This window comes from Vanellus vanellus (assembly GCF_965231255.1).
Source record: "Vanellus vanellus genome assembly, chromosome: 16".
NCBI classification, from domain to species: Eukaryota; Metazoa; Chordata; class Aves; order Charadriiformes; family Charadriidae; genus Vanellus; species Vanellus vanellus.
In genome coordinates, this window is record NC_138921.1 from 17,328,664 (window position 1) to 17,355,699 (window position 27,036).

General features: G+C 42.6%; 1 protein-coding gene across 1 annotated transcript in view; it reads left to right on the forward strand.

Moving 5' to 3' along the window:
- Positions 1-589: 589 nt before the first annotated feature.
- ZNRF3 (zinc and ring finger 3) overlaps positions 590-27,036 on the forward strand; it is a gene marked incomplete at its 5' end in the record, with an annotated part of 38,970 nt that continues 12,523 nt past the window's right edge. Inside the window, 2 exons of the mRNA XM_082491636.1 lie at positions 590-715; positions 25,828-25,902. Coding sequence (XP_082347762.1) covers positions 590-715; positions 25,828-25,902 — 201 coding nt within the window. The remainder of the gene's footprint in view (positions 716-25,827; positions 25,903-27,036) is intronic.

The window sequence follows — 27,036 nt, forward strand, 5'->3', positions numbered from 1 at the left end:
CCACTTTGTGATACCTCCCTCTCATTTGGGTTCAGAAAAAACTAGAGACCGTTCCATGATAGTTAGGAAGCTTTTTGTACCTTACTTTAAGCTACATGATAGGCATGTTCCAAAGGATGTCAGACAGTTAATATTGTGCAAATATTAAAAAGAAAAAAAAAAATGATCATGCCTCTCAAACACGGGTTCTGGATCTTATGACTTATAAAGCTTTTATGAGTGACTCCTCAAAACAGCTTGTATTATTTCTGTCATTTTCAAGGACAGGTGGTTTGCAATACAAAGTGAAGCTTTGTGTTTATTATTTTATATCTGAGAAAAGGACTTGTAATCACATTTAATTGTGAGCCTTAAATGATATTTCATAAGCAAGATGACAGTGAGCTCAGAACATTCCAAGATTTTGTACTCACAGCATGCTTCAGAAGCATACTGAATTCTTCATCTATGCAGCCCTTATGTTTCAGTTTTTGTGGTGCAGCTTAATAAATAAAAGTGTATTTGTTATATACTCAGGTATTCAAAAGCAATCTGTATGTTTTTTGGATTCTACTGATAGGCTAAAGGTTTCTTTCTGATTCTATTTCAGATGCATCCGCTTGGACTGTGTAACAGCAATGATGAGGAAGACCTATATGAATATGGCTGGGTCGGAGTGGTGAAACTGGAACAGCCGGAGCTGGAGCCTAAGCCCTGTCTCACTGTCTTAGGAAAGGTACGGGGGTACTTTGGAGTAAATGCTGTATGTGACTGTTCCTTGGAAGGGTTAGTTCCTTTCTGAGAAAAATCAGCAAGAAATAAGAGAAAACTTCCTTTGCTCCACGAAATATTCCCGTTTTGCCTGTTTTCACACTGGATGCTTCAGGGAAGGATAACGTCATAACTCAGTTGATAGAGATGGTGGTGGGGGAGCTGAGTGCACACATTGCCTCTTTGAACTGTGTAGGAACCTAACAAAGTCTGCCAAAACAGCTGTTTAGCGGAAGCGGTATTGGAGTAGAAATATGGTGAACTGCAAGTGTGATGCTAACTTGATCAAAGGAAGCTTCTTATCCAAAGCAGTCAAAAGAAAAGCATTTTATTGGTTTTCCTTAGGTACAATTTTCTCAGAAGATATATTAATTTCCTTTTTGTGGGGAAGAGGAGTCTTCAACCCTCGAAGCGATTTCTTTGCTTTAATTGCAGGACAGATATGTCTAATAACAAGCGAATCCTACTGTATTGGTCAAAGAAATAAAAATTTTCATCTTGCTGGAATCTGCCTGTGGAATATGGCCTCTGGAATCTAAATTCCTTGCAAAACATTCCCCTTTTTGTTATGTGGTGAAGTCAGTAAGATATCATTACTGCTGCCAGATACATTAAAAAGCAAAGCAGCAACTGTCCTTTTCTTTTGCTCTCAGCTTAAAACTTTTGAGGATTGAGGTTATCATACGTTGACATTTGAAGTCTAGAGTAGTTGGAAGCGTGTGAAAGAGCATAGGCCGCAAGTTCTAGCAGTAACTGAGTAGTTGAAAACATGTAAAATCGCTGGGTTTCATCCTAAAATCCAGCTGGCTCAAGTTGCTGAGACTTTGGTAGGATAGTGTTGGTTATTTCAGGTGAGCAGTGAAAATGTAGTACATCGGGCAGAAAATAAAATCCTAGGTTGACGTTTTGTAGGTAAAACTTGTCTCTGTATACTTATAAACAAAACTTCCAAATCCCCTGTGTTTCAAAGGAAATGGGAAACCATCTGCTTGTCTAAAATTTGCTGCAGGTTGAGCTTGTGGTACTTAGTGAGAAACATCTTTCTAGAAGTGACTGCCCTTTCTATTCAATTTCAGCTTAGTACAACTTTGTTTTCTAACTTGGAATACTGTTTTTGTTTCACTGTAATTTCAGCTGATGCATCTTTGCTCTTAGGAGGGTAAATCTGAGGATAAGGTCTTGTGAGGATGGGAATTAGAGAAGACTGGGTACTGAAAGATGCATAGTAATCCATAAGTAAACTCCAGGAGTAGGCTGAGTCCTGGGGAAAGCTATTTAAGGAAGGAATCTGTTCAGTCCCATCTGTCAGGCTCTTGAAAAGCATGTGAGGAAGTAGGTGTGCGAAATGGATGAAGAAAGTGGAAACCAGAGATATCCTCCACAAACAGTGTTACAAATATTTTCTGACACAGTGACATCACTTGCCTGACCCACTGCTACATACCCAAATCCTGCCATGTCCTCCGTACTCTCCGTGTCCCTGAAGCCACATCAATCTCTAGAATGAGTACACCTCAGTGTCTGCTGATGCTAGCTTCCCAAAGCCTGGCCTGCTGAACAGCAGACCCCGGCTTTGCTTCAGGAGCTCTGTAGCACCTACTCTGGTGTGAAATGACGGTGATCCGACTCCTGCATCAGGCTTGTATGGAGAGTTTGGGCATGACGTTTCCTGTGTGCCAGTTTATGTGCAGTAATCTTAACAGGTGAAAAAAGACTGGCCGAGGTTCTAGGCTTCTCAGTAACTGTGATGCAGCTCCTCATTCTGTATTTTCATGTCGCCATTTATCCTTCTCTTCTTGAAACATTTGTTCCCTATTTCCTGCTTGCTGCTGTAGTTTCTCCTCTCTGTCTTTTCTCTGCAACCCTTCTGCTTAGTCCTCCCTACTCTCAAGCTATGTCCTGATTTAGAACGTCTTCTCAGAATTCTTGAAATATTGTTGAGTGCAGATAGCATCAGGAGCATCAGCCATGAGCGTCTTGCAGGTCCTGTCGATGAAGTCAGCCTGGTTATCTTACCAGTGGGAGCAAATTGTATTGCCATTCTCTGGGTCTCTGGAAAGTGAAGTTTCCGTGCAATTTGGTGCACATGGCTACATGAGTATTTGGTTTGGCCTGTAAACTGTTTTGCCTGGGTAAGTATCAAACCTGCTGCATGTGAATATGGGTCGTCATCTGGTTGTTGTTAGGATTTGGCAGCTGTTTGACTTAGAAGATGAAAGGGAGAGGGAAGGAGAAAGAGAGGGAGAGGAGGACAAGGGAGAGGAGGGAAGAGGAGAGGAGGGAGAGAAGGAGGGGAGGGGAGAGGAAAAATGGAATGAAAAGAAGAGAAGGAAAGGAAAGTAGAATGGCAAGAAAAGGAGAGGGGAAAGGAAAAGAAACAGGAAAGGAAAAGGGAAAGGAAAAGAAAATAAAGTGGGAGAGGGTGGCCTTGAACAGGGAAGGGAAATGGAACTTCTTCCATTTAGAAAAGGAGGAAGAAATCAAGGAATGCAAGCCTACTGTTTAGTTTGATTTGTCCTGTGCTATTTGATCTTCCAGACAAATACTGCGTTTGCCTTTCAGTAGAGTTGTGGTAAGCTCTTGCTTTTCCAAAACTCTATAAATTAGGCCTGCCCAACTGCAACCTCTATTGTGGAGATAATGCGGGTGTTATGAGACGCAGGGCTGATGCAGCCCTTCATCTATCCTAGAGGCCAGTATGTTTCTGAAATGTTGCATGTCAGCTTTGGTGCTGTTGCTGATATCCAGGTATTATGCAAGTGAGATAAATGGCAAAGCAACCCCTTGTTACACGCACACCTGCATGAGTGACTCGGGTGGGTAATGGACTTCACTGAACACAAATATTCTTAGCTCCTTAAAAGATGTAGTAGAGTGCATAAAATTGAGTATATAGGGCATTTGAACTTCTAGACCACAGGATTTCTGCTTTGTTTAGTGAAGTCTGACTGTGTGATCAATTGTACCTCCTGCTGGAAGCAGATATATCCCCCCTTTTCAGTTCCCATTTATTTCCTGATGCTGGAATTGCCATTGGGGTCTTCTAGTATCTATTCTTAGATCTTCATTCCATTAGAAGCCATTCTGTGAAATGAAAGCCAAATCTTGTATGTTGGGAAAGTGATGTGGTCGGATCAATTTGACCTGTTGATTTGATAGTAGGAATAAAGTTGGTGCCAGGCAGGTGAGAGCAGTTAAGGACTTGCTTTCTTTAAAAACTGTCATGGCAATAATTGAAAGTCTGCCTCAGCAATTTAGGGCAAAATGAAGAGACTCTGCCAGGGCAGTTGTGTGTGTACGTACTTTCCTTTCCAGCTTCTGGCACATGTGGGCAATGCTGTTCCATTTGGACACTTTTCACTCAGCTAGTTTGGATATCCTCATCTTTGCTATGAACTAAGAGGATACACATGGAGAGGTATCCTGGCTCAGCTGACAATTACTTTGTCCGTCTTTCTTACATACGTGAGGGAAGGATAACCTTGTCAGCTTAATTCTATCACAAATGAATGTGTTTGAAAGCTCAGGGTAACTCGAACAATAAGACAATTTGTAAGTCCTGTTTCAGTGAGCCAATTTAAACTCATTTCACTCAAACTGGTGAATATTTGTGTTAATACAGTAGTAGAAGCGAAAAGGTTGTAAGTCTGTATGGTGAAATGCATGCATGTATGAAAGAATAAATTATGAGGTTTTGTTTAGTTTAATAGTAAAGGAAAAGAAAGGAAATAGAGATGATATTGTGGAAAGTTTGGAATATTGTGAAGTAGAATCTAGAGACTACTTAAAAGTTGTTTGTAGAACTAAATTCCATGACATGCAGGTTTGGTACAAAGATGCATGGTTTTATTCTTATTGTTGTTTTTAGTTGTTGAGGTCTTTCTTGATTTGGGGTGTTTGGGTTTTTTTGTTTGTTTGTTTTGTTTTTAGTAAAACCCTGGTCTGTGTTTCCAGAAGCTGCACTCCACTTGTTTATCCATGTGCTAAATGGGATTGGTATCTGTACAGAATTTAATGTGTCTATTTCCATATAGATTTTTTAATTGCTCATCCTCCTTAGTCAGATTTATATGGTGTAATGGAAATGAAAGAGTTTAAGAAAATGTATCTCCTGTTAGAGTGCCCGTGAAAACCGGACCCTGATTGGGAAAGGGATGTGTGTGGCAGCTGTGATTTAACATTGCCTTTGATCACAGTGCAGCCCTGTTTGAGGCAATGCTGCATGCAGGCAAAGCAAAGGCCTGGGTTTTACTGATCTCATGAGCTCCTGAATAGGGCTGGAAGGGGAATGACAGAGGAAGAAGAAAGCTTTGGAAATGAAAAGGAAACCCCGTGAACCCGACCAGCATTATTGGCTGGATTTGCCTACCAGGGAGCCGCTCAGTTTCTGCCAGGCTAATTCTGCTCCAACTTCTCTCCCCCACACCCCCGACCCCACCTCCCCCCCTCTCTTCCCTTCTTTCAGACTTTTTTTGTTTCTGAAGCATGGCAGTAGTAGCTCCGTTCTCAGGCTGGGAACCCACTGAGCTGTTGCCATGGTCACTGGGAAGCTCTTCGTGCCATGTGCTTCAAAGGGAACCTTTCCCCTCCTGGAATTCCTGCCTTCTCCGCGGCCAGCACAATGAGAGGCCTTCTCCTTTGCCTGCCGGCGGTGTAACTTCGCTCCGGAGCACCGGAGAAGCAGCGTTGCCGGCAATACCTGTTGCACACCTGCATCCTCTGTATTGTGGCGGCAGTACCTGCCTGTGTCCTGCACATCCCAGTATGCAGCCCCCTGTTCTTCCCCGGCCCCAGTCTTTTTCTTGAAGCAAATTACATCTGTCAGGACAGTGAAGTACAACCCAGCAATGCCATTTTTTTTTTTTTATTTTGGTACAGTATAGATAGTGAGAAAATGCTTAAGATTTGCTTAAAAGTAGCACTTCTTCCCTTTCTGCAAGCTTGACAGTCCACAGGGAAGGGTTTTGTTCTTGTTTCTCTTGCAGGGACTGCTGAAGGGACTCTTCTTCTGTATTAATAGGATGTGTGTATTTGAGGATGTGCATCTGAGTAGAACCTAACAAAGAGAGGATATCCCTGCTACTACAGCTTCCTGTTTTCTTCAGATCAAAGGAGCCTGTAATATGAGGAAATTCCTAACAGTTCTTCCAGTATCCATTCACTTCTCTCTTTAAAGAGTTTATTTACAAAAACATTTACACAAATACTAACTAGAAGAATCTTTTCTTTTGCCATGTCATCATTATGATTATACTACTTAGGTTGGGGTCAAAATCATCATAACTTGAGTCTGCATTAAACAGTCTGTGATTCCTAACCTTCTGTCTAATGTAAAGATTCTTAGAAGGTGGTCAAATGAGAAGTCATGGGGCCACATTGGTAGTTTAGTTCCTGAATAAAGAGTGATCTGTTCTAAGACTTGAGGAACAAGAGGGCCTGTGGGGAGTCAATTTTAATCCTTTTCTTTTGGAGTTACTGAAAGTCATAAAAAAAAGAAAGGCAAATTAAACAAAATCAACTCGCACCTTTCTATTAATAGCCTAAATTAAGCATACAATCATACATACAAATTAGAATTGCAGTCACTCTATAAGGATACCTTTTGTTTCTCTATAATATTAATAGTTTTATATACAGTTTGTATAATTTCCTGTAGAAATTGATTCACATCAGTTGTAGAAAATGCCTATGGAATTCAGGCAAATGCTCCTTCATGCTAAACTTTTCAGAAATTAGGACTGAGCTATGCAGTAGATTAAGATCTAAAATTAATGAGAGACATGTCTAAAACCATTGATCAGTATTTCCAAAACTTTGCTTGTTTAGATACTTTCAACTGGTAGTGACAGCTGCAGTAACCCCACCTTATGATGGGCCCTGTGCCACATGCAGGAGAAGATACTGTCACTTTAGGAAAACTTCTCACATTCATCAAAGTAGTTGACATTCCACTTGTGGTATCTGTTCCACAGTTTGGGGACCTTTGCTGCCTTCTATTTGTCAACCCATGTTTCTTCTTTGTAAACAGCAGCTAAAAAGCATTTGGAATTCATTTTGAGGCAGTAGTCTCAAATTTACAGCAAAATTTAATTGGTCTGGCTGAAAAGTAATAGTATGGGTGACTTGTAAGCTGGTTGGTTTGTTCGTTTGTTTGTTTCACATAGCCTACATGAAGGTTTGTGTTGGCAGCGTAGCATCCAGTGGAGGTAGTAGGAGAAAGTAAGAGGAGGAGGGTAAAGGGACTGCTCTTTTTGATGGCAGTGCTGACTTAAATGCATGTCAAACTACAGATTGAGAAAAGTTGTTTAGCAGTAGAAACTTAATATTGGTTGTTTTGAGCTCTCAGACATTCTGTGTTAAGAAGGAAGTTGTTAAGGAGAAGTTTCTTGAATGAGACTAGACTCCTTTGGCTGTGGGCTAATTGATAGATCTACATTGCACATGCCAAACACACCAAAACTGTGATCAAAACACAAACTATGTTTTCATCAATCCCATTGTTTTGTCATGAAAAAAGAGCATACATTTTGAGGGGGAAAAATAGCATCCTGGCTAGTGTTAAAGACTGAGCCTTTGGAATCCATCACATTCTTTAAGAGTCTCCATTAACTTTGTGTTTAAATTTTTCATTTCCATGGCCAGCTGTCTTAGCAGTGCCTGAAATTAGAGTTAACTGTGAAAAGAAGTAGTATATGTAATTGTAATCCCTGACATGCATGTATTTTTCTTACTGTATTTGTTCTAAATAATATATTGAGAAACAGAGAGGGAATTACCATTTTCCTGAAGCACCAAAGAAGAACATAAGTTCTCTATTATTGTACTGATTGTCTTTTGTTATTCTGCACTTTGTTATAATTTATAAGGTCCAGGACACCTGAAATGTAAACATCCATTTTAAACAACCATAGAACATCTTTAAAAAATGATATTTGAAGTGATATTGATACTTGTGGAAATATTTTTGGTGTTATTTATCTTTTGACATTCTTGTTTCTTACTTTCCCAGTGCTAGCAGTGTGATCAGACCTCTACAGCATATAGACATAATGATTTTTGGACTTCTAACAAAATTGCTTAGATGAGGTCAGAAGGGGGGATAATATGTTGGGGTGGGGTGTTTTTTGGTGTTTTTTTTTTTGTTGTTGTTTTGTTTTGTTTTTTTCAGAAAAAAGCTGGATTTTCACGATGACAGACAGAAATAGTCAGTCCTCATAATCTTCCTGGTAGGGACAAGTGTGTATTTTTGAGCAAAACAAAAGAAAAAAATCACATAAAGCAAAATGGTTTTGCCAAAAGTGTCTAACAACAAGCCTATTTTAACAGATTAAAAGAAGGATTTGAATGGGAAAGAAAACGGAAGAAATGTTGTATGTGAGAGTGTTTGGCTGCAGAGAGCATGGGGCCACGTGAAGCAGCAGTCTCATCACTATAGCTGAAGTCTTGAGTTCACATGTGCCTTTCTCATGTCTTTCCTCTTTAAATCCTCTCATTCCATTACTACTTTCCACCTTAATTTCAGCAGTCCCTTTGAGGAGAGCAGGGTAAGGCTGAGCACAGGTGAGGGAACTGACAAGCCAGCCGATTACATTCTGGAGACAGAGGAAAGGTTTGTGTTGCATGCGGATCATACGGTGAATGATGTAAAAGGAAAGAGAAGAGCTGGGTAAAAGCCCAAGAGAGGAGTGCTCAAAGGAGTGGACAAACAAGGGCAGAATCAGGTTATGCAGCTCAGAAGGAGTAGATCTATCGGCTTTTAATTGATGGGTGGTGGTGGGCCCTTTCCATTGGCAACTAGTTCCAGCAATCTGTTATGGTATTATTTCACTAACTTCCTTTTTGTGTTCACTGTGCAGTTATGAAAATCAACAGCTATTCATGAAGAAAGGCCGTCTCTTATGTTTCTGCCTCTGGGCACTCCTTAGATTTGCTATTGTTGGATTGATTTCTTTAAATAAATGTCCACTTTTAGAGTTGAGTCCTTAGCAGTCCCTACCACCATCTTCACTCCTTTCCAACCAACTGTGGAACACAGCTGCTTCTCCCTTACACTAAAGAAGCAGCTGTTGTTGCACAGCACGTGTTACTGGAGTCTCTGCTCAGTCAGAACTCCTGGTGAAGTTAATGGAAGTCTGGGCTGAGTAAAGATGAAGGAACATTTTTTTAAGATATACCCCAAGTACAAATAATAATACTATATAAATGTTTTCTGTCTCAAGGTTTTGGACTCTCATGATTCTAAGTGCCTTATGAGCCTCTTTCTCAAACATTGAGAGAGATTTTTATTTTATATGCGGAATCTACCTATTTCTCTAACAGGAGAAATGCACAATGGCACATATATTGGAAGAACTGCAGAAATGGAGTTCGAAGCAGAAAAGTGAGTGGGCAAGTAAGTGCAGCTACATTGGAGTATAGAAATGAGCACAAAAGAAGGCTGGCAAGCAGAAGCAGATAAATGGATCAGAAAATGAAGAAAATAAGGTGCAGATATGGAGGCAGCGAATGGAATTATTTAGGACTTCACAGATGAGTGACACACCTAATTTTGGTGCACTAAGAGACAGAAGGCTTTGAAAGAAATTGGAGAGCTGAGGAATGTAACCAGAGCTGCATCAGAGGGACTCCAATATTCAGAGTAAAAGATGGGCAGATACAATCAGCAGTGGTAGAAAATAGTGGATCATAAGTAATTGCAGACATAAAGTGGGAATTTTTTGCAATGATTTTTACGGGGTTGAAAGGGAGAAAATATAACACAAATTGTGCTTCATATCCTGCTCCTTTGAGATAATTTGCCAGAAGCTGTTTTTCTGCTCTAAACATTTTGTCTTCATGATGGCCAGGTGGGTATTACTTAGAGGTGCCTGTTCAGATGACATGATGATTTAATGTTTGTTTCAAGTTCAAGGAATCAACTCCAAATGAGTCAAGTGATCATACTGTGAACTCAAAGTGAGCATGAAGTGGGCTGTTTGGTCAATGTAGGGAGCACTGGTGAAGCCATTTGCAATTCTGGCAGGTTGCTTCTTGAAGATTAGAGCTGGACATACTTGTGGTATGAATTCTCTAGACAGATTGCAAATATATTGTCAACATTTGCATAGCTGTTGCCTCAGAATCGCTCAATGTGGATGTCAAACTCTCACCAAAACTATTAAAAATATCAAAAGCATGTATGTATTCTAGTGCATTAACGTCTCAGTTGTTGGCCCATAGGTGCTTTGTTCAGTTGGTAAGCCAAGAGAATACATCACAGGCATTTAATTTTTCAAAATGCTGAAAGGACTTGGTCAGCTTTGGGTAGGAAAAAAAAGACTGACTTTAGCCCCGAGGATCCAGATAGTGAGCTTTTAAGAGGCAAGTAGGGGAAGGCATTTGCGAAGAGCACAGAATGCATAGACTCTTGAGTCCATGAACAGTGTTGAAACTCCCAGAGGGTCCCTTCAGCAACTGTAAGGGACTAATGAGCCAGCCTGGCTGTTTATGGGCTGTGGTTAACCTCTTGCAAGTTAGGATTTCCTGTCGCCAGCAATGAGCTGTGACCGCCAGCACCACAGTGTTAATGATGAGGTAGGGGCTGATGAATGGCTGGACTCCAGACAGCAGCCTTCACTGGCAAAGAATCAAGTGGCTAGAGGGGGAAAAACATTGATGTCTACAAGAGAAATAATGCAAACTCCAGAACCTATAATTCCCATGTTTAAAAAAAGAAAGGGAGAAAGAAACTGGGGACAAATTCAAACCAAGTGAAGCTTTTATCTCTGCATTCTGAATAGAAGATTGTTCTTCAGCAAAACTGGCTGCAAAAGCCAGGCCAGTTAAAACAATATGCAGGCTGCTTGCCTCCAAGTAACCAGAAATTGTTGGCTCAGAGTAGCCTGCTCTGAGGAGCCAACCTGCTGGGAGACGTTATCCAAGCAACGGCCTGAATGTAATTCCTCCCGCTGTGGAATGGCTCTTTGGCAAATGAAGACCCTAATTAGAGATGGACGGGTTTCTATTTTGTTTTTCTTTAATCCTTACCCTGAGGCCTCTGCAATACAGCCATGTCTCTGCTTGTGTGCAGAGAAGTTTCCAGTTTCCCTTTGTAACAAAAATCCTCCACCTTTTTTATTCTTTTCTCCCCCTTCTTTTTATTTCTTTTTTTTTTTTTTTTTTTAAATCAACAAACTAACAACAAGGGCCCACCACAGTTTGGGACCTTGAAACTAATCTAATCCAAAACTAAGGATCACTGTTTGAAAAAAAGTCCATGTCATCTTATATTAGCCAGCCCATGGAAAGTTGCTAGATAAACCAGAATACTGGCCCACAATGTGTCTTTTTCCTACTGAACTTACTACCCAAGCTGATTCTTCTAGTAGAGAGGGAGAGGGAAAGACAGAGGGAGAACCTCACTGAAACAGTAGTATTCTACTGGACACCAAGGGAATTTTACACGCCTTTGTTCATTCAGAAAGATTGAAGTCCCTGGCTGGGGGTTACATGCATCTTCTGTAGTCTTGGATGCAGATGCTTATCCCCAACAGAGAAGACAGAACCTCCAGGGGAGTGTGCTACAGCATTTTAACTCTAATATGTGTAGAAGTGAAAATACATTTGCTGCTTGACAACTCACCTTGGTATATATGATGTCTGTCTGAACATACCCTCACAGACTGCATGCAGGCACTTAATAAACCTGCAAAGAGCACATGCATTTTCTGTCACTATTGAGACTTGAGTCTATGGTTTCATCACCTCAGATGATGATTGTTATCTCTAAAGTGGCCTTGTTTACAGTAGATATCAACCTATGGATGAAGGACAGCTACTTGAGGATGAGGCTACCCAAGACAGATGATACTAAGGAGAAGACTCTGAATCTTCCTTCCTTCCTTTGAAAATAGGTTTATACCCAAAATTGGCCTGAATCATTCCTAATTTTTCATTCTTAGTTATGCTTGCTTTCATTTCTTCTTAGCACTTTTGGTGGGCTGTGATCATATTCATACTTGTAATCATAGAATCATAGAATGGTTTGGGTTGGAAGGTACCTTGAAGATGATCTAGTTCTGTCCCCCCTGCCCTGGGCAGGGACAACTCCCCCCAGCCCAGGTTGCTCCAAGCCCCGTCCAACCTGGCCTTGAACACCTCCAGGGATGGGGCAGCCACAGCTTCTCGGGGCAACCTGCGCCAGGGGCTCACCACCCGCACAGTCAAGAATTTCTTCCTCATATCTCATCTTGATCTCCCCTCTTTCAGTTTAAAACTGTTCCCCCTCATCCTATTGCTCCCCTCCCTGATCAAGGGTCTCTCCCCAGCTCTCCTGGAGCCCCTTTAGGCACTGGAAGGGGCTCTAATGTCTCCTCGGAGCCTTCTCTTCTCCAGGCTGAACAACCCCAACTCTCTCAGCCCGTTCCCACAGCAGAGGGGCTCCAGCCCTCACAGCATCTCGGTGGCCTCCTCTGGCCCCGCTCCAACAGGTCCGTGTCCTTCTTATGTTGGGGGCTCAGAGCTGGAGGCAGCACTGCAGGGGGATCTCCCCACAGCAGAGCAGAGGGGCAGAATTACCTCTGTCAACCTGCTGGCCACACTGCTGGGGATGCAGCCCGGGATATGCTTTCTGGGCTGTGAGCGCACGTTGTTGGGTTATGTTGAGCTTGTCATACCTTCAGGTAGAGGACAGCAGTATGAGATGAATAAGCACAAAGCTTTTCAGCCTTTTTAATAATTTTTGGTTAATTTAGATGTGTCAGTATATCTTGGATAGACTACTATAAATGCCTCAGACCTGTTCTATACATAATTTCACACAGGCTGAATCTGTTTGAAATTTCTGCTCCTTCCTAAAATATTTAAATATTTACCTAAAGCTGTGGGTTGGGAACCATGGCTCAGAACTGTTGCTCTGTTGAACTTTCTGCAATAAGGTGAAGCTTGTTTCTCAGGAGGATTGCGCTTCCCCATTGAATTGACTGAGATTGGATGGAATTCCTGCAGGACTTAGGATTTTTGAAAGTTTTGTCATCTCCCATTCTAAATGCAAGACATAATTCTTCTAATTCTTTGTTTTCCCTCTTGATGTATATACATACCAATTTATAATTTTATGGTAGTTTTCTATTAGACCACATGCCTTCTGCATCTGAGAGAGGAGGAACTTTGGTACTAACTATTTACACATCTTGGGTATTATAGGGATGGCTTCTTACAGTGGTCTAGGTTAATAGTTTCTTTAATTTACAACTCCTCCAACACTTTCCCGTATCTCAGTTTTTTAATGACTTCTCTCAGTGCCACAGCATGCTTGTACGTATGTTTACGTAATTTTCTTAGGTCTAGGTTGCTGTTTCTAGTTCATCTACTTTCAGCACACCTTCAATGCAAAGATAAAGTTAAGAATTATCTGGGTTGGCTGTGGTGGTATTTCATAGTGTATGATTCTGTAGTACATAATTTCCAAAATATACTCATCTTGTGGAGGTAACTGTATATAGGAATTCTGTTGCTCTGAAAGAGCTTGAAAGGTTATAAAATATAGCAGCATTTCTGTGTAACACCATCAATTGTCATGAATACATCCACTTGCTTCTTGCCGAGTGTGCAATATTCATATAATGCAGTTATCTATAGGGCACATGTATAAAACATCCCAAAGTGCTAGAGGAGTTGAGTGTTCCAGTCAGGAAGGGATTTTATGCTGGTGTGATACTCAAGGATTTGTCTTGTTGTGATATTCTGCCTTTCAGACAGAAATCTCAAAGTTCTTTTTTCGTTATCTCAGAAAAGTTTTGAAATGGCATTCTGCTTATGCTTGGCTTAACTTGGTTTCTGGAATTACTGGGGAATTGTAGGTTAACAGGGCTGAGGCATCCGTTGGTTAATTTGTAACTTCTGCTGTTTGCAAAGTGGATGATGTCCTTTTCTCCTTCCTCCTCTCCCCTGCAGAACTGCCCATGGCCTGGCTTTGAGCTCCAGCAGTGGTGAAGTGGGCAAGGTATTTTGGAGATCGGCTGAACCTGATAGCGGTGCAGGAGAGAGATAGGGGATGTCTGTATTGTTCAGATGTTGTCTGTATGCTCTGTAGTTCTGAGAGAAAAAGAGGTTTTGCTGTTTGACAATCGTAATGAAAAGGTGTATTTGACATAATGCTGTGTGAGGTTCGTGTAAGATTCCCAATGGTAAGCACAGTGCAGCAGACTGTTTCGCTGGGGTGTCTTTGCCTGTGGCTGACGTTCCATGCTTTTGCAAGCACAATTGTGCTACAAATGGGGCTTATTCTGCTAACGAGATAACATTATATTTTCTCTTCCCCAACAGTAGCTGCTGCTAACTGAATATATTACAAATAGTCAAATGTCAATAGGAAACACATATCCTTGCTTACTTTAGCAGATAGTGTTCCAGATGTATTTTCAAAATCATCTGAATAGTAATAACCACTGTAGTTGACATTTTAGCAGCCAATATAGTGGTGTTCTTAAACATACTGACAGATTTTGCTGAGCTGTTATTTGTTTTGTTTTTTCCTCCTCCTTAATGGGATGTCTCTTTTGTGCCCAGTTATGGGGAGCAGCATCTAAAGTACTCCAGTGAAGAGTACTTTCCTCTTTGCAGCAGTAAGTATAGTGCTGTAAAGCCTTCTGTGCTGTGATATGGAGTCAAGGTGGAAAGAGCTTTCTGAAATCCGTGTGTCTTAGTCCTGAAGAGAAGAGAACCTTTATGCCAAGCAGAAGTCACAATTATATATAAAAAAAAAAAGGTTTGGATTTTATTGCCAAGCTTCATGTGATGCCATTGCTGTCATATTGAAAATCTAATGCTGCCATCCATAGAATGGGGGTGCAGTTCATACCCACTGCTCGGTTTGATAGGGTTCTTTAAGGTATACCTCTCTTCTTCAGAAGTTAAGGAGTTTGAGAACATCAGGGTCAGAAAGCTATTCAGCTGACTGAAATGACAAACTGGCGGTAGCAACATCCGCTTGTCTAGACCTGCAGATTCATCATGCATTTTATGTAAGAACTAGTGGTCTCTTTCTCATCTACAGAATTTCCTGGCTTTGTCCATACTTAACTGAACACTCCTTAAAACTCAAGAGTCTCTGCAGGAGTTAAATCCTGATAATGTAGGTGCCTGATGCTTATTTCAGCACCAAAGTTGTACTCTGCTAATAGAACAAAGTCAAATGAGGACAAGTCTGCAGAAGGCAACTAGAAAAGCCGATATTCTAGAACCTGGTACTGCATTTTCTGTATCTTAGCTCTGGTAATACTGTCTACATCTTTGTGGTTTCACTTGATCTTGATCTGGAGAAAACAGGTGCAAATCAGTTGGTCTGTGAGCGCTAAAAATTATTGGAACAAATTTTGCTACTTTGAGTCTGCTCAAGAGAAGACCATGACCACTGAATTGCTACATTCATCATTTATTTTGGTGAAATATTGCAGATGGAAACCTCATGCCTTCAGCTGTATTCCCTAGATTGTTGAAATCCTTGACCTGCCTTTCTAGAGCAGGAAGGCAAGACACTGGACCTTTTCATTGAAAATCATGTTCCTTGGAGTCACAGAGTATGCAAGTTGCTTACTACTGAGCGTTGCTTACGTGTTACCAATACACTATGTGTGAGAGGCTGACCATGAATTTGAGAGGACCGAAGATATCTGATGAAAGAATTAGCTACAAAAAAAGATTCCACGTCATGCTGCTTGCATAATCCCACTCTTCTGGCAGATTAATGACCACTAACTCCACAATGTGGAGACTTCTGACATGGATTATTTGATCCGATGGGCTGGGTTAAACAGGAAATATACCTCAAGTTCAATGATTCTTAGTTCACAGAGAAACTGAGGGGGAAAAAATCTCACAAACTGGCAGAGGGAACACATGTTTGGTCAGGCTGGCTCAGTTCTCAGCTAAATAAGGACGTATAAACCAATTTTCTTGACTGCTCTGTTTAGCAATCTCTGCACAGAGTTAGAGCAACCCAATTACCACATTTTCTGCCCCCAAAAGCATGAGATGTATTGAAAATAGGAAAGGGAAGAGGAAAAAAACACCATTATACCTGTTGGAGCTGTTCTGTTTCCCTCAGTTCTGACTGAAAGCAATGTTTTGCTCTTGGAATCCATAGGACTGGCTTTTGCATACTGTATCCTTACTCTTCTGCTTCTTGTCTTGTTCATTTTGGAGGACCAGCTAATAGTACATGCTGGCACCTGATGGAATAGAGTTGGGACAGTTTGCTAAAAGCAGTTTACGGGCATCTGTACTGGTTACCACCGAAAGCATTGCTCAGTCTCCCCCTCCCCATCTTTATAATTTTCTTAGCTCAGAGAATAGATCAACTCCCTCAAGTTCCAAGAAGAGAATTCCTAGAGTTGGATGAAAGATCCAACTAATCTAGGAGGCTAATCCAGGAAGACAGATACGTAGCTCTTAATGTAAGAGCATTTGTGAGAACATAGTGTTAGAACAGCAGGATATATCTGTGGGTTTACACGGGCGGCCGATACATTTAAAGCATCTTTTTCTCCCTTTAGTCCGTCAGTTTTATCTAGGGTGTTAACTTAAAAAAAAAGTGTATCTATAGATAGTAATCTGGCTCTACCAATAGCCATTTTCAACAGAAGGTATTGAGTTACTACCTTAATAAATGTGTAATGCATTACTATATTGATGTAAGTGGCAGAGCTGAAAGTGATTAATGAACTTTGATTTCCCCACCTGTGGTTCCAAGCCTCAGTCCTTCTCTCATCTGTGATTTATTCACTCTCTGCAACCCATTAGATGAGTGTCATGTCCTCGTACGTTAATACAGCTGTATATTGTGAGACGATTCTAACTCTAGCAAAGAAGTAAATGTAATGAATAAAGGCTAATGTTGGTATGATTTTTCTCTTGAACAGGGCCTTGTTAATCAGCTTTTCTTCTTGTTTTGGTTTCTCTACTGTTGCATAATAACGGACATTTTAATTTGAATGAGACGGTGCTAGAAAGCAGAGGAGGAGATGCTTGCAATGTGTGTATCTGAAAGAATGTGAGGTCCTTCTAGGTGTCAGCAATTGCCTGACCTTCGTACTGTTTTGATTGTTGCTGTCCTACCTGATTTGAATGAATGAGAGGAAGCAGTGCACCTGTTTAATAATCATCTGGTCCCTCAGGTTGAAAGTTTGTCTCATCAAGGAAGTTGTTGCTTCCTTACTGTATTAGTCTGGCCCACAGGAAGAGAGTGCAGAGCTCTTCAAATCTTTCTGGTGTTCTTTGAGGTAATAACTAAAATTTACTCAGGCCTGGAGATGTGAAGAGATACTTTCCTCACACTTCTGTCACATGCGTTTGTTTCCTCTCATCCTCTCTAGATTACAGGGTCTAGTAAATTCTTCTACATTTTAATCTGAGACAGTATTTAACATGCATCTTGGTAGTGGTTATCAACAGTGAGTTCATGAAAAGTAGGTGTCTAAAGTAACTTTTCATCAGCATTCTCCATGAGCTGTGACAATCTCTGTGCAAATTAAAACACTACAGAAACATAGATGAAGCCAATATTATGTATTTGCAATAAAAATCCTTTTTAAGTGTGTAATAAACACACGGAATCACGGAGTTTTCAGAGTTGGAAGGGACCTCTAGAGATCATCTAGTCCAACTTCCCTGCTAAAGCAGGATTACCTAGAGCACATGACTCAGGACTGCATCCAGGCGGGTCTGGAAAATCTCCAGAGAAGGAAACTCCACAACCTCCCTGGGCAGCCTGTGCCGGTGCTCTGTCACCCTCACCGTAAAGAAGTGTTTCTATGTATTTGAACGGAACTTCCTGTGTTCTAACTTGTGCCCATTACCCCTCGTCCTGTCCCTGGAAACCATTGAAAAGAGCCTGGCTCCATCCTCCTTCAACCCACCCTTTAGATACTTGTACGCCATAATAAGGTCTCCCCTCAGCCTTCTCTTCTCCAGGCTAAAGAGTCCCAGCTCTCTCAGCCTTTCCTCATACGGGAGATGCTCCAATCCCTTAATCATCACACCATATCCTTCTGTTTACATTTTTCTTTGATTATAAAGTAGCCACATGTATTCTTCAGCAGAGGGCTTCTGATAAAGTTCTAGGCTGGTGATGTTAAAAAGATTGAGGAAGGGAAAATTCAAAGGTAGGTTTTGTATCCCTTGTCATTTTAGTTACTTTAGAGGCGCCTGCATCAAACTTGCAACTATAGAAAAGAGTCAAATGTCTACCAGGTGTTTGAATGAAGTCTAGCAAATGGCGGATCTCTTTTTAATGCTCATTTACAAAGAAAAAATTAAGGTGACATTTGAAAAATTCCTAAAGTGGTCGAAATGCTTAACAATAGTTACAGTCAAGGTGCGTATTCTCTATATTTTATGATATAGACAAGTACAAATGTTTGCTGGTTATTTTAACAGCATTCTTCATGAGCTTAATTGCCTTCATCTGCTGTTGTCATCTTCTCCCCTACTGAACAGATGATCCAAGTGATAATCTTAGTTTACTGTGAAGGGTTAGCAAAATAAACAATCAAAAGAAGCAGACCTTTTTGCATTTTCTTTGCAGTCCTTTAGTCGTGACTGCTGTCAGTAAGCACAACTAGACTCCCCCCAAGCCCAACTTGCACGTACCTAGGAAGTTGGGGGTATGTTTCAGGGTACGTATTCCATTCTCTCTGCACCAGGGATACCTGTTGCCCATCCTTTCATGGTACTGTTTCTTCCTAAGAGATCCAGTTCCATTACACAGCCTCGGACTTGGTGCATTTGGGGCAGACTCATTCATTGCTTTCTTCCATTTTATTTTGGTCTACTTGTTTTGATCAAATTTGTAGACTGAATAAGGACTATGAGATTGACAAGGCAATGATTTTTCTTCTTCTGGACATGCTGCAATATGAGGTCTAATAGGTTTAAGTAGAACCCCTTGACCTGTCCTTTTATGTCCTTTTTATTTTCAGCCTATTGGCACTAGCTATTACGTTTAGTTTTGTAGTATAATAGAATCATAGAATGGTTTAGGTTGGAAGGGACCTTAAAGATCATAAAGTTCCAACCCCCCTGCCATAGACCAGGTCGCCCAAGGCCACCTCCAGCCTGGCCTTGAACACCTACAGGGATGGGGCCTCAACAGCCTCTCTGGGCAACCTGTTCCAGTGCCTTACCACCCTCAAAGTGAAAAATTTCTTTCTAATGTTCAGTCTGAACCTGCCCTCTTCCAGTTTGAAGCCATTCCCCCTCATCCTGTCGCTACATGCCCTAGTAAAAAGTCCTTCCCCAGTGCTCCTCTAGGCCCCCTTTAGGGACTGGGAGGCCGCAATAAGATCTCCCCGGAGCCTTCTCTTCTCCAGGCTGAACAGCTCCAACTCTTTCAGCCTCTCCTCATAGGAGAGGTGCTCCAGCCCTCGGATCATCCTCGTGGCTGTCCTCTGTACATGCTCCAGCAGGTCCATGTCCTTCTTCTTTTGGGGACTCCAGAGCTGGATGCAGTACTCCAGGCGGGGTCTCATGAGAGTGGAGTAGAGGGGCAGAATCACCTCCTTTGACCTGCTGGCCACACTTCTGATGCAGCCCAGGATACGGTTGGCCTTCTGGGCTGCGATCGCACATTGCTGGCTCATGTTGAGCTTCCTGTCAATCAGCACCCCCAGGTCCTTCTCCTCAGGGCTGCTCTCCAGCCATTCCCCGCCCAGCCTGGAGTTGTGCTTGGGATTGCCCCGACCCAGATGTAGGACCTTGCACTTGGCCTTGTTGAACTGCATGAGGTTGGCTTGGGCCCACCTCTCCAGCCTGTCCAGGTCCCTCTGGATGGCATCCCTCCCCTCCAGCTTGTCTACCTCACCAAAGAGCTTGATATCATCGGCAGACTTGCTGAGGGTGCACTCAACCCCACTGTCCATGTCGCCGACAAAGATGTTGAACAGTCCAGGCCTCAGTACCGACCCCTGAGGAACGCCACTCGTCACTGCTCTCCACTTGGACATCGAGCCGTTGACCACAACTCTTTGAGTGTGACTGTCCAGCCAGTTCTCTATCCACCGAGCGGTCCATTTGTCGAATCCCTTTCTCTTCAATTTAGAGACCAGGATATCATGTGGGACAGAGTCAAACACTTTGCACAGGTCCAAGTAGATGACATCAGTTGGTCTTCCCTTGTCCACTGCCACTGTAACCCCTTCATAGAAGGCCACCAAATTTGTCAGGCATGACTTGCCCTTGGTGAAGCCATGCTGGCTGTCACCAATCACCTCCTTGTTTTCTACGTGCCTTAGCAGAGTTTCCAGGAGGATCTGCTCCATGATCTTGCCAGGCACAGAGGTGAAACTGACTGGCCTGTAGTTCCCTGGGTCTTCCTTGTTACCCTTTTTGAAAATAGGGGTTATGTTTCCCCTTTTCCAGTCAGTAGGAACCTTGCCAGACCGCCATGACTTCTCAAATGATGGCTAGTAGCTTAGCGACCTCATATGCTAGCTCCCTCAGGACCCGCGGATGTATCTCATCAGGTCCCATGGACTTGTGTACCTTCAGATTCCTCAGGTGGTCTCGCACTTGATTTTCACCTACAGTGGGCGGTTCTCCATTTTCCCAATCCTCATCTTTGCATTCTGCGTCAAGGGTAGTGTGGCTGCAGTCTTTACCAGTGAAGACTGAGGCAAAAAAGTCATTGAGTACCTCAGCTCTGTCACTGTCCCAGGTAACTGGTTCTTGCGTATCCTTCCGGAGAGGGCCCAGAGTTTCCCTAGTCTTTCTTTTCTCGCTGACATACTTAAAGATCATTAATTAAGTATCATTAATGCACAAGACAGTAGATTTTTGAAGCCTGGGTTTTTTGGCATTCTAAGGGGAAACAGGACTAGCTTGCTTGATTGTTCCATGCCTGGCTTATCATAACAGAAATGTTTTTGAAACACTTTTAAGCTGTTGTATACTGTATCATAGACAAAGAAGAAAAAAATCCAATAGAAACTGATGTTAAGACTTGAAAATACTAATTTTTAAATGCCACTAATATTTAAAAAAAAAATCTGATAGTTACTCTTAATTCTGTTATCAACAGGAATAGGGCTTTACATGCAGTTTTGAGCTAAACTGATTTTGCATGTACTTTCAGGGGGTAAAAAATCACAGAACAAATACACAAAAACATTAGTTCAAATGGAGTCTGGATCTGGATACAAATAAAATCAGCACACAAGAAGAGATTAGAATGAATATTGGATACAGTCTCTAGCATTTACTGCTGTGATAGTTGCAATACATTGCTGCAAAATGGTCAGTGCAGCTACGGATTGAAATTCTCTGCACTTCATTTACTGCTTTTGTTACTCCAGATTGCTAGGATACATTTAAATAAAAATATTATTCCTCATCAGGCGGTTTGCATTGCCTGTATCACCATTCCATGATGCTATCATGCCGTAAACAGACCTCTTCCTGTTTCTTTGCTCTTTCAGCAATTCTAAAGATTTATTTTTTCCCCTCTAATTGTGCAGTATAGGCTACTTCTGCATGGCCAGTCAGTTACTGACGTCCACTGAAAATGCCTGTTGTTGCTCTGTCTTCTCTGTGGCCCCTGTGCTTCTGGCAGTATTGTAGCTGCATTTATTGGGGCACTCTGAAACCTGTCTGTGAAAGGAGTTTGCAGAAGTTACCACTGCTCAGAAGATCTGAAAAACAGAACTGGAGATTTTTTTTTTTACCTTCTTCTGTAAGTGTCCAGACCTGTGAGGGCCTTCCTGCTGCATTGTAACCGGTATTGGTGGTGCCTAAGGACAGGGCTAATACATGGAAAAGGAAACTTAAACAGAGCTGTGTCTGAGTTCATACGATGAGCAATATGAAATGCAGGCTGTGATTGTCTTACACAGTTTTCTCATCTAGGGGGCACACCAGTCAGGGAGCTGGTTAGAGCTCATATAGGAAAAGAGGGCTGCCTCGTGAACAGCGTGAACCTTCTTTATATTGCAGGGATTACCATGTATGACCATGACAAGAGATGTATACAGGAGGACTCCTTGGTTCTGTAACAAATTTCCATATTTGAAAAAAGAAACTGAGGAGATGTCCCTTTTTCAGCTGTATACTCCCAGATTTTTGTAGGTCTCCCTTGCTGACCAGCTGCGTTCCACCAGAAATAGTTTGAGAAGTTGGGTTTTTTTTTTGTTGTTTTTTGTTTTTTTTGTTTTTTTTTTAAGTAAGGCAGTTCCCAACCACAGCACTTAGACATAGTAGCATAGGTGGCAAGTGCAAACCATAGTTATTTTTACACCATCATTACATGTAACACAAGGGGGAAATGCCAATAAGAGCCAGTTGCCCCCTGTAAAAAAAACATATCTTCCTTCCACAAAAACTACATTACTTTGACAGTGAGTTAAGGTTGTGCTTGTCAAATAAGATGCCAAGTGACTTGTCTATCCTATAAAGACCTACTTATATCTAACCTATATTTTGTGTTTTATTATATTTGTACTTTTTGTTATAAACTTTGGTTTTATTATATTTGTATATTTGGACAAAAGAATTTTTGAATTGCCAATACAGGGTATTGTCATTTCCAGTCCTGCTTCTAGAACAAAAGCATGCTTAGTATTCTCTTGACATCAGTGTTTTTGCACAACTGAGCCCTATGTTTCTGCACGCCAGGCATTTAGTTAGCTGCTGATCTACACAGAACATGTGTAACTTCCCTGGAGCTCCAGCTGGGATGTGGGAGCACTCTACAGAAAAAGTAACAGTTGTAATGGTGGTGCTCGCATATAGTGGCCATGTAGAGTCAACAGGTCAGAGTCCATTGCTCTGTAGTAGCGTAGGCTTTCAGACTCTGAATGCGAAGACTGGGAGGTGGTTGTCGCTATGATCAAAGAGTGATCATTTGATAGCGATATGATCATATGATGATAGTGATAGGACGAGGGGTAACGGTTTAAACTGAAAGAGGGTAGATTTAGATATGAGGAAGAAATTCTTTGCTGTGAGGGCGATGAGTCCTGGCCCAGGTTGCCCAGAGAAGCTGTGGCTGCCCCATCCCTGGAGGTGCTCAAGGCCAGGTTGGACGGGGCTTGGAGCAACCTGGGCTGGGGGGAGGTGTCCCGGCCCAGGGCAGGGGGTGAGACTGGATGGTCTTCAAGGTCTCTTCTGACCTAAACAATTCTATGAGTCTGTGATGTAAATTACTACAAGTGCGGTTACAAATTTTGTTTTCTTTTCTTTTTTATTACTCTTTACAAAACAGGAAGAATACTGCTATGTAGTGATAGTCATTTGTTTTAAACCACAGAAGACAAATAATCTCAGAAAGGGATATGCCTGGCACCTTTACTGCTTTCTGTCAAGCACAGGGGACTGAATTGAGGAAATGCCCGTTTGTTTGCCCTGGGTGTTGTGAAGGTAAAGCCTGTACCTGTATACGTTTTTTTTTTTTCTCCCCCCTCATCCAACGTGTGTCTTTACTGTTGATCTAGGTTTTGGGCACTTTGCTTAGTAAAATGATTTAGGGGCATTATTTAAATGCTGAATAGTCCAAATGAACAAGTCATATCCCTATTATAGACTGGCATTATTTTAAGTGACTTACGTGGCTGTGTTATTTTGAGCTGTCCCGATTACCGAGTAGTCGGCAGGATATTTTCAAAGACGTTTTAGCTTTAATTACCCTACAGGGTTTTTTGGGGGCGTGAGGAAGGAGAGGCTTTCCGCACTGCCTCCGAGAGGCGACCGTCCTTCCCAGGGGGGCCGCCAGGCCCAGGTGCGCCCCGCGCCCCCGGCCGCCATCTTGAGCTGCGGGGAAGGAGGTGAATACCAGAGGCAAAGAGAAGCGTCTGCGCACAGGCCCCGGCCTGCTCGCAGTCGTTTGCTCCTCTACAAAGTGCAGCGGTTTTAAAAGAGAGCTGGGGGGCGGGGAGCGGCAGGCTGTGATGTGTTGGCGGCTGCTCTCTGATCTTCTGCCAGTCAAACCTGGAAGGTCAGGCGGGGCTGCCGCCAAGCCGCGGAGCCGGAGCCCCGGCAGCGCTGGAGCGGCTCCGCCCAGAGCGCCGCCGCGGCACCCACCTTCCACGCCGTCCGCCGCTCCCGTGCCGCCGAGGGCTGTCCGCCGGTTCCCGCGTAGGGCGCTCGGGAGCCGCGGGGGGACCGCCTCGGAAACGGTCTCCGCTGCCGAGGTCCCGCTGTGCCCCTTCAGGGCACGCGGCCGGTGAGAGGTCGGGGTGCGCTTCCCAGAGGCGCCTCACTTCGTGCTTTGGGATCAGGATTCAAATCGTCACAGGGGGAAAGAAAAAAAAAAAATATCCGTCTTTCCCCGTTCTCCGAAAGGCCGCTGCGCACCCCTTGCTTGCCAGGCCGGGCTGGGCCGAGCTGAGGTGGCCCTGTGAGCCTTGTGCCGGGGTGGGAGGGGAATGGCGAGGGTGCAGAACGGCCACGGGTTACGGGAAGTGCTGGTGAAGGAGGGCTGGAGCCTTCCCGTGGCCGGGACCTGGCACAGGGCGCTGGGGGCAGCTGGCCGCAGTCCAGCCGGCTCAGCGGGTGTGCGGAGGGACTGGGGGGGTTCGCCCCACTGGCTATTATTTTCTCCAGGATGGTTTTTGAACTCGGTACTTTTCATCTCTTCACATCTGATTTTGCAACACAAAGTAAGGAATACAGATTACATCTCAGTGGTGGAAACCTAATGAATTACTGCACTGTATACTGTTCACTCAGTGTGTTCACAAAATTAAGGTGGTTTTTCTGAACCAACCTGCAAAATCTCTTTAAAAATCTCTTCAGAGATCAAAGTGCCTTGCTTGTTGACTGACCATCCTGAAAGAACAATTGGAGTGGGCTGAGCAGTTTACAAGCACTTGGTGTCTGTAAGAGGTGCCTTCTAGGGAAACCTGGATGAGCATTCACCTCAAGGGCCACTGCAATGGAGAGCGCATAGTAGATTCCTTTCAACTTTTCCTCCCCAACGGCTATTAGTGATTAGCCAGGTGTGCTGACTTCAAAAGGGACAAATACCTGCTGGGCTAAGAAAGAGACCCCATTTGGGAGTTGGTTTCCCTCATGCACTGTCTGATGGGCTTGGTTGATTTAGAATGAAAACAAAATGTAAGAACAGAGCAAAGGAAGTGACCTGTAGGTATTCAAGCTAACATCTTTGTATTGGTCGAGGTTCTTCTTGGAAAACACTGAGTGCTATTTGATAATTTATCACTTTCATATGTTTGTTTTGTATCTCAATTGAAGTTCATATTCTTTAGTCTCTATGGTGAGCCAGTGTGTTCTTGTTTGGTACTGTGATGGTGATAGCTCTCATTGCTTGGAGAAACAGTTACTTGCATTCTGCATCCAACAAAGGCGGTAACAGCTTTCAAAAGTTACTGGGAATGTTTGCTCTGTGGAGCCATTGAGCAACATTAAAATACTGTTAAAATACTGTTTTCTCTATCCCAGAGGGTTTTAATATGTTCGAATATCTCCTCTGTGCTGTTGGTAACTCCAGGTTTGGACTGTATATTTGATGAAAAGCTGTGTGCTTAAATAGGTCTGATCTTATCTGCATAACAAGTGTTGTATGCAACAGTTCTGACCTCTAATGGTCAGAAAGAGCAGTATTCTCTGAGGCGCTTTGCAAGGATTGTGAGATGCTAGGTTGTCATGATTGTGAGAATGACACTGAAAATCAGGTGTAAAGAACCTGGTCCACCTTTATTTTCTGCACTAGTGAGCTTATCTCTCCAAATCACAGCGAAGATTGTCTTTAATGGTGCTTCCAAGTAACATGGAGAAAAAAGTATAATTAAAAAAATTACTTATTAGAAGTCTTTAGAGGATCTAAAGCACATTTGAATTCGTTTAAAAGCTTCTTGAAGAAGGAGTTTGAGAAAGAAGGAGCAGAGAGATTGTAGAAGCTATAGTGAAGTTTAACTACATTCTATGGTGGTTCAGGAACTCCTGTGTTTGCAATTACTCTGTCATTTGTTTTAACTACACAGAAACATAAAATGTTAAGTTTGCTATCTGGAGATGAGGAGAGGGAGTAATTTTTGAGGTAAGAAGTCGTCTTTTGGGGTGGGACTGAGGATGCTGTCTTTCTTATTGCAGGCAAAACGAGCAGTACAGCGAGGAGCCACAGCGGTCATCTTTGATGTTTCTGAAAACCCAGATGCCATTGATCAGGTATGAAGAAGGGACCCTAGTTTTATTACAGCCTCTCTTGGGTTCTTTTAGGGTTGCTGAGGCAAGTCTTGAGAGCATACAGGTCTCGGAGCACACCTACCTTAAGACGTCCAGCTACGGACCGTGCGTAACATGGTACTGTGGTTTTCCTGCTCATCTTCTGGCAGGCAAGAAGGAATGGAGGTGTTGAGAATGCAGTAGAAAAAAATTGCCAGAGTTATCTTTTTCTTCTAGCCTTTGCTAGAATCCAGAATCTAGGTCTGGGATTGAGGTTTTGAGAAAGGATAGAAGCAAATTTTTTTGTGGCCCATTATCTAGTCAAGGAGGTTTTCTTTGCCCAGCTCTGTGTACAAAACACGGGGTGTTTGGCCCTACCCAGCTTATGATCAATAGTATTGTTGAGCAGCTGCTATTTTTGCGTTTGCAAAATGGCTTTCAAACCCAATTCTAAATAAGATTCTTCCAAAACTGTCCTGGTTCTGACAGGGATAGAGTTAATTTTCTTCCTAATAGCTGGTGTAGTGCTGTGTTTTGGATTTAGGATGAGAATAATGTTGATAACACACTGATGGTTTAGTTGTTGCTGAGCAGTGCTTACACTAAGTCAGGGACTTCTCAGCTTCTCATACTGCCCTGCCAGCGAGGAGGCTGGGGGTGCACGGGGAGCTGGGAAGGGACACAGCCAGGACAGCTGACCCGAACTGTCCAGAGGGATATTCCATACCATATGACGTCATGCTCAGCATATAAACCAGGGGGAAAAGCTGGCCAGGGGCCATTGCTCAGGAACAGCCTGGGAATTGGTCGGTCGGTTGTGAGCAATTGGTTTTCATTTGCATCACTTATTTTTTCTTGGGTTTTATTCCTCTCTTTTTGTTATTTTCCTTTTCATTGCAATTTGTTCTTGGGGTTTTTGTTTGTTTGTTGGTTTTTTTCCCCAGTTACTAAACTGTTCTAATCTCAACCCGTAAGTTTTTTCACTTTTACTCTTCCGATGCTCTCCCCCATCCCACTGTAGGGGAGAGAGTGAGTGGCTGTGTGGTGCTCAGTTACCGGCTGGGGTTAAACCACGACAAAAACTTACAAACATTTATTTCTTGTTCACAGCTGCTGATTTCTGGCCTGCCTATTTCG